This window comes from Aulonocara stuartgranti, assembly GCF_965226115.1.
Source record: "Aulonocara stuartgranti genome assembly, chromosome: 19".
Taxonomy (NCBI): domain Eukaryota; kingdom Metazoa; phylum Chordata; class Actinopteri; order Cichliformes; family Cichlidae; genus Aulonocara; species Aulonocara stuartgranti.
Genome location: NC_138955.1, coordinates 348,151 through 356,116, shown reverse-complemented (window position 1 = coordinate 356,116; position 7,966 = coordinate 348,151). Strand labels below are relative to the sequence as shown.

The 7,966-nt window shown below is 39.9% G+C and overlaps 1 protein-coding gene across 1 annotated transcript; it reads left to right on the top strand.

Annotated features, from left to right (window-relative positions):
* The first annotated feature begins 8 nt into the window (after positions 1-8).
* bub1bb (BUB1 mitotic checkpoint serine/threonine kinase Bb) lies at positions 9-5,110 on the top strand. The gene is made up of 9 exons (XM_082515121.1): positions 9-126; positions 1,919-2,075; positions 2,189-2,248; positions 2,336-2,480; positions 2,567-2,763; positions 2,853-3,016; positions 3,115-3,302; positions 3,387-3,487; positions 3,971-5,110. The coding sequence occupies exons 2-9, from the start codon at positions 1,933-1,935 to the stop codon at positions 4,251-4,253; spliced, it is 1,281 nt and encodes a 426-aa protein (XP_082371247.1). The 5' UTR covers positions 9-126; positions 1,919-1,932; the 3' UTR covers positions 4,254-5,110.
* Positions 5,111-7,966: the final 2,856 nt, after the last annotated feature.

The window sequence follows — 7,966 nt, the reverse complement described above, 5'->3', positions numbered from 1 at the left end:
CAGAGTCCTGCTAAATCTCTGGCGGCTCTTGTTCAAAATACAGACACAACCGTTCAACAGCTTTACTGCGACAACGTTGGAGTTCGAGCTGTCACCTAGAAAAGAAATAAAGGAGGCTCGGAAGCGGTATAGAACACGCACATTTTGCAGAAAGTCTATTTTAATTCAGTTATGTAAATTTGTCGTCGATGGAAAAAACGCTAAAGTTGGTCAGACTAAAGCTATCGTTCGCTAGCTAGTGTGTTAGCTCCAAACACATGCACTTCCTAACGTTAACAGGAACGCAGGGAGAGTGTTGATAGCTAAACATTATTTTGTGTACGTGTCACACGGTTTGTAATACGATGGAAGTTTACCACATAATTATTTAAAATGTGTTGTTGTTGAAGTGCATCGTTAGCTCATGTTGTCCTGAAACTTGTTCAGTATGCCTCCTGGACATCATGCTATTTAGTTCTCACACAAAAGAACTAATTAAGCCCGAAATAAACAATTATAATGACAGTGTCAGTACAGTAATAGATTACTTTTGGCTATACAGAGATAATAATAAGCTTTGTGTATATCACATTTCACGTTAGTGTATAACAAAGTCAGAACATCAAAAAAGTTATTTAAAATTAAATACAACTACAACAAAAGTGCATCAAATGAAATAAAAAGTAACAGACTTGACCAGTGAAAAATAAAATAAAAACTGAATGAAACTACATATTACTTAAAGCAAAGAAGTTATATGAAATTAAAACAAGTGCTGTCTGTAAAGAGTATTCAGTCACACTCAGGCTTTGGAGGGGGCTGTTAAGTTTAAAGATTTCAACACAGCCAGGTCCTCTGGCAGGCTGTTCCAGCAGCTTGAAGCATAACACTGAAAAAGCTACCTCCCCAGAGGTTTTGTCTTGCATTTTGCAACAGCTAGAGGATTTAAATAAAAGGATTTTAAAGTCAACAGGTGTGATGTACTCTCTCCTTTTGGTCGTAGTAAGAAGTCTGGCAGCAGAGATCTGAATCAACTCAAGTAGATTTTAGGTAGATTAGATAGCAGAGCCTTAAAGTAGTCCTGCCTGCTATGTATATAGAATTGGTTTGTCAGGGTCACCAAGATAAAAGGTTGCATTCTAGCAACATTTTTGAGTTATAAAAAGGATGATGTAGTGGCACACCCAGCACAGCCCTCAAGTTATGATCTGAGTCAAGACTTATCCAGTCAAACTTGGGTAAAAATGAGAAACAACAGGATTGTGGTAAATTTTTAAAGCATAGATAAAACTATGAAGGTCACCTCAGAAAATCTTCCTTTAAAACCATTATACAACTTCAAAATGATTCCGTTATTCATTTTGTGACAGTATGGTGTCTTTCTGACCAACAATCTAGAATATAAATTTCACATCTCTGGGCCGTTTTGTTTGTTTGTGGGGGGGACACACTGATGATGTAGTAGTCTCAAAAATTCTTGTGTCAAATATGAGGCATTAAAGGGTTACGTTTAATTTTTATTGTTCTATTGATTTGCCTATAAGGTGATTTCTTATTGAAGTTAGATTACAGATCAGAAATTTAAAAATAGGACAACTTAAAAACTCCAAGCAACTGAATTAAATGTGTATACAGAGGGCGAAATAATGGTTTTGATCCAGGACTGATTCTGTGGGCACGTGTGCTTTATACACATAACAAGTTGAGATAAGGGTATCTGTAATTGATTGATTTTTTTTTTTAATTTGCCAATCAGTGGGAGCCAGATTTCTGGCTGTTTGTAGGGGATCAAGTACTTATTTCACTCAATAACAAATAACAAATCCATTTAAAACTGTCATGCAGCTTTTTTTTTTTCTGGGGTTCTGGTTAATTTTTAATTACAAATTCAGCCGGGTATAAATATCAAGTAATTAATTCTCCTGCTGTATGTATCTAGTTTCTGTCTCAGAAATGGCAGAAGGAGGAGATGTGGAATGGGAGCTCAGCAAAGAAAACATCCAGCCTTTGAGGCGGGGAAGAGCCATATCGGCCTTACATCAGGCGCTGAGTCAACAACAAGATGGACCCACCTCTGCAATCAACCAGCAGCGACAGTATGGATGGCTATTTTAAACTTAAATTAGGTGACAGAGATTTCTGTTGTACATTTTGTCCATGCATTTTTTTATATGATGAAAAAAGACCTTGTGTATATTTATTTCTGCAGGGCATTTGAGTCCGAGTTGCGCACATACGAGGGCGATGATCCACTTAGTGTTTGGGATCGGTAAGGGAAATATGTCAATAGCCAAGTGTGCTCATAAACATTGCTCTTAAATTTCCCTGTAATCCTAACACGGTTTTATTTTTCCAGGTATATTAAGTGGACAGAACAAACCTTCCCCCAGGGTGGAAAAGAGAGCAACCTCACCACACTGCTGGAACGGGTCGTGACCAGATTTACAGAGGAGAAACATTATCACAATGACCCCCGCTATGTTGACCTCTGGATCAAATTTGTGAGTGCAAAAGCATAACCTCTGACTATTTCTGTTACTTTGACAAACTAATGCTGCATTTATAACTTTTCATTACATGTCACCAGGCGAAGAACTGCCAAGAGCCTTTGGAAATTTACAGATACATGCAAGCACAGGGAATTGGAGTAACACAAGCTTCCCTCTACATTGCTTGGTCAGAGGAGTATGAGGATCAGGGCAATTTCCGCAAAGCAGACTTGGTCTACCAAGAGGGGTTCAGAAAGAGTGCTGACCCACATGATAAACTCCTACAGTTTCACAAGTATGGAGGCATCCAGTATAGTTTCTGATAAGTGAACATCTCTGTTATGTTGTTACAGTGATCACATTTTTCTGTATTTATATTCGCAGGGCACTGCAGGCACGCGTTTCCCGGCAGGTGATGATGAATGTGGAGGAGGAAGACAGTGATGATGAGCCTAAGCAACTCGAGAGAGTTTCTCTAGCTGATCTGAAACACAGAGGGAAGAAAAAGGCTGTCGCCCCCATCAACAGAACAGGGGCCGGAATCAGAAGTAAGCACATGAATATACAAATAAAATGTGTTTCAAAATACTAAATTGATGATAACAGTACTTTAAGACTGGGAAAAACATAATGAGTTTGTATTCAGGTATTCCCGGTGGCCTGAAGTCACAAGGCGCCCCTGTTCTTGGCAGTAACAGTCGGTTGGTCATCTTTGACGAGAATAAGGCTCAGAGCGCAGGCCCATCGGAGCCTAGATTGGAAGCTTGGGTGGCTCCTCCCACATCTAGGGCGAAGGAGAATGAGCAGAAGCCTGAGCGATGGTGTGATGTGAAGGTATGGGAGAACAGGCTCATTGTTGTGTGTGTTGAAAGCCATTATGCAAAGTTGATTCATAACTTTCTTTTTATGTCGTCATAGATGCCCCAAAAGTCCAAATTTGGACATACTGTTATGGCGCCACCGCCTCCCAAACTCACTTTCCAACCGTTTGTGGAGGAGTCGGATCAGCCTCCTACAATGTGAGTTACTATAAAAACCTTCATTTTTTTATTCATTCATTTTTAATTTTACTCATTATTTTGACCAGGGGGGAACAGACAAAGAGACAACAGGCAGGAGCATTAAAGGTTCAACAGAAATGCCTGAGTACCAAGATCTGTGGCTGTATACGCACATTTAATTGAAAAGCCCAAATAAATGAATTTTTAAAAAAATCCTCCGTCATCTCAGTTATCAAATCATTAGCTTGTTCAGTCTGGGTGCAGTTTTCTGGAGGCTGATTGCACCTACAGACATGAATAGACTACCATATATACTTGCAGTTGAGGGGAAAAGTATTTCCAGTATTCTTCACATTTTTAGTAGCATATCTCAGAAAAAGGTCCAGTTTTTATCTGACATTTTATGTCATTGCTTTATCTGCTAAATATTATATTCACATCACATGTTGATTAGTGTCTTCCTAAGCTGAATGTAAGTGGATTGTTCTGTCCCTCCCTCAGGACTCCATGTAAGATCAACCCAGCAGTTAACACAGTTTTGTCAGCGCGTAAGCCGGGCAGAGATGAGACTCCTCTCAAAAGGCTGCAGGACCATCAGCAGCAGCAGAAGGAGGCAGAATCGGGAAAACAACAGGAGCAGAGCATGTACTGTAAAGAGCTGCTGCTAAATGGTGCTGCTGAGTTCTGCTTTGAGGAGCTACGAGCTGAACGGTTCTTCAAAAAGACGGCGCAAGAATCAGAGGAAGGGCAGAAGGATGAAGCTGCAGCTGGTGCTGCAAACTGATGCTTCCAAATGGGATTTAGTTCCTTTTCTGAGTTTTTACCATTTTTGACTAGATCATGTAGTGACTGTTCATCACCCAGATGTAAATATCGTCATAGATTTCCAGTTACTCAGAAGGCTTTATAAACAAACAAAAAAGCTTTTTGAGGGGGATACCCTGGGAGCTGAAGACACTAAAAGGTGTATTGGATTCATGCAAATACAGTGGTTGGACCAAATAATGGGAACCCCTGTACACTGTAATGTAATCTAGTAAAAATGCTACTAGCGTGAGAAAAAACATAGATGTAAATACATGTTGATAGTGTCTATATGGGTCCACACCTCTGAGTGTTAAATACAACACTGTTGAGTGTTAAATTAACACTTTTGACAGTGTTATATGCTTAAAAGTAACCTAGTCAGTTTTGCAGATTAACAATGGCTAACACTGAGCAGTGCTGATTTTCTAACACTGGAATATTTCTAACATTTTGAGTTATTTTCCAGTGTTAGAAAATCAGCACTGCTCAGTGTTAGTCTTTGTTAATCTTCAAAATGAATTAGGTTACTTTTAAACATATAGACACTCTCCAGTGTTAATTTAACACTGGAGATTTTGCTGTGTACTACTCAAATTCGTTCCTTTTCACTCCCGATTGCGTCCAGTGTTCTTAAGCAGTGTTTTTTTTTATGCGTGCTGTTTTTGTTTTTGTCTTGCTCAGTATTTCTTGAGCAGATTTTTCTACTCTAATCCAACACAGTCACAAACGGGTTTCAGTGAGACACTTCAGCTGGGCTTCATGCCTCAGTCTGAGTACATGCATCTTTCAGGCCATGTAACATTGATGTCCAATAAACTTGCTACAATAACCAAACCAATTACTGGTAGTTGTTAATTTCTCTTTTAGAAACCAAAGGGGGTTGCAGTAATGCACTGTCAGCAGGGGGCATGCAAGGGGAAGCATAGATTGCACTCCAGGTAATGGTGTTTGCTTAATTACTAACAGGACACGAGAACAGTTTAGTGCTGACTGTAATCTGATGCTGGTGGGGGCATCAGATGAAAATTCCTTGGAAATGTCTAATGACATTATTCAGGAAGTGTTTACCCCAATCCCAAAAAGCATTGAAAGTATGCTTAAACTTTTAATCTACTGTGATGACAGGGTCCACTTTACACAGTCAACTTGCTGGGCAGACTTTGATGAATGGCTGCAAGATAGGTAGCTGGCTCATTAGCAAGTGAAATCAACCACTTGCAGCTGTGAGCAGATCAGGCTGTGGTTATCCCCAGGAAGCCTGATGAACCGTGGCTCAAAGCAGTGTTAGTTTTACATGCAAGTGGATCACTGGAGGAGCACACTTCACACTGGAAATATGACACTGCCGGCCAAGATCCTCTCTAGTGGTGAGTTCCCATACTGTCTACTTTAAATTGTGGCTCAGCGCTGGGAGCAGCTGAAATTCAGCGATAAGTGATGGGCAACATGATGCGCTCCCATCATAATAACGGCATAACTGCACCATAATGCATCCTCTATGGCTCGCCGGTTGGCATGACTTATTAAAAGCTCGTCCCAGCCAGCGACTCCCGACAGAAAATCCATAGCTCTCTGCACTGCACTGGAGAGCTGGTACGAGGAGGCCATCTACTGTAATGCTCTGTAGGCAGGCCCTCGGAGAAGAAAAGCTTTTGTCCTCTTACTGCGATGGACAAGAACACTCAAGTGCCATGTAGTCTTTACCTATTTGTAGCCTTTGGTTTGTGTTTGCATGCACCAGTTACCAGAAAGCTTTCTGTCCATTACCTAGGCTCACTTTAAGTCACTAGTAGAGGTTTTGCCCAGTGAGAAGGACTGAGGTGAACTTCCATCAGGCTTGCACACAGACACAACAGCTTGCAAACATGCAGCACCAAAATCATCAGCCCCTTTTCCCCCCTCCAATCATTCTGGTTGTGGAATTTCATACGCTTTCAGAAAAGGAAACTATAGCTCATGACTTAAACTATGAAGATTATTTCCTGATTTAGATCTACAATGATTTCATTCTGTAATTTTGACTCATGGTTATGTAATTCAGACAGCAACCCCAGCGTGTTAATATACTAACCGATGACTCAGTATTTTTACCACTTTCGCTTCGATCCTATCAGTTCTCCCGAGGCCACTGCTTGATATATACTTATATATCTCAAATTTGGCTTAATGTTATGTAATTACATGTAATTACACCCATGAAAATGACAGCTTATTATCTTATAATCATGAGTTAGTGGTATTTTTTTTAGGTTTTTCTCTGATCATGTTTGACTTATCTCACTGTTTCCACTTAGTAAGTCAGAACTGTGACTTACTATACCATGCACATTTGTTTGGTTACCTAACTGCTCATTAGCTGGCAGGTTAATGCCACGGGCTTTGTCTAGATTTCTGCAGTGCCTGTCTTAATCATACAGATTTAAAAATGGATTTCTAGGTCATCTGAAAAAGTCAGTGGATATTTTTTTCTAAATGAAAAATTACATTTGCTTTAGCTTAGTACTCTGAGCCCCGGTAGCCTGCTGTGTAATTCCTACATATTCATGCTAAACAATAGAATGAATTGAAATGCAAGGAGTTAAAGTTGTCTTACTTATGCAGCTCTGGGGCTTTCACTTTAATGACGCTGTGGTTTAAGACCAGTATTGTCATTGTGAAATCTGTTTTACATCACAAGCTACTTTTACGCTATTTATCCGAGAGGAGTGCCGGGTGAGGAGTGAGGATGACATGTAAAAATAATTTCTTTTATAACATCTCCTAGTCTCTCCTTTTATTGCAATACAATATGCACTAAAATATTCCATACATACATATATAAAAAAAGAAAATGATAATTAAATAAGTAGAAAAATAATAACTACCTAAAAGTGCAGCAGTAGCTTTCTTTTTACGTTTGTGCTAAACCACTGAAGCAAAATTGTGTGGTTCTGTGCATTCTCGCGGAAACAAGAAGACATGTTTCATTTATTGACCTTTTGACCTGTGCAGCTTTCCTTCATACTGGGCAAGCAGAGATAAGGATAAATAAGCAACCTCAGCTGAGATAACCCTGGTAAAAATTGGAGTAGTTTTTGTGATCACCATATTTGTGCATCTTTTATTGTTTCATAAACTCAAAGGAAATCATGACTATAAGACAACAAACCACCACCAGTCAATATCTGTGACATTAATGCTGACAAGTGAGAGTGAAAGAGAGGGAGGGGTTGTGTCTGCCATACCCCTAACAGGAAAATCTGCCACTGTTATGCAGATTGGTTTAGTGGAGTCGTTTTTCACCTCACTTTATTTGATGTGTGTGCTGGGGGAGGGGGTGCCATTATTTAAGCCTGTCGTAGTGCCTTTCATATCAAAATGCCATGTATTACACATATGCCCTAAATGTGGCTCACTCTTGCAGGCAGTTTCTGCATGACTTGACCCTAATACATTTTCCTTCTTCGTGCCTGGTCTTAGCTTCTGTATAAATTATTCAGGAAATGATTGTGGTAAAAGGAGAGGGGAAATGTTTCGCTCAAATAATGATGCCGGATCAGAGGCAGGAGTGTGGCTGTAACTTCAGTTTCAGTGTCCCCTCACTTGCAATGATTTTGGGGTTTTTTCTGGGTCACGATAGACTCAAAAGACAGTGTGAGGATGAGGATCTAGCCCCTCTACAAGGATAGTCCCACACCCCTTTTTACAAGC

What these genes read in the sequence shown, in the direction of transcription:
- bub1bb (XM_082515121.1), top strand. Translation starts at nt 1,933, where the DNA reads ATGGCAGAAGGAGGAGATGTGGAATGGGAGCTCAGCAAAGAAAACATC. An exon ending in CCACTTAGTGTTTGGGATCG is followed by an intron (nt 2,249 to 2,335) that starts GTAAGGGAAATA and finishes TTATTTTTCCAG; the next exon opens with GTATATTAAGTGGACAGAAC. An exon ending in AGCGATGGTGTGATGTGAAG is followed by an intron (nt 3,303 to 3,386) that starts GTATGGGAGAAC and finishes ATGTCGTCATAG; the next exon opens with ATGCCCCAAAAGTCCAAATT.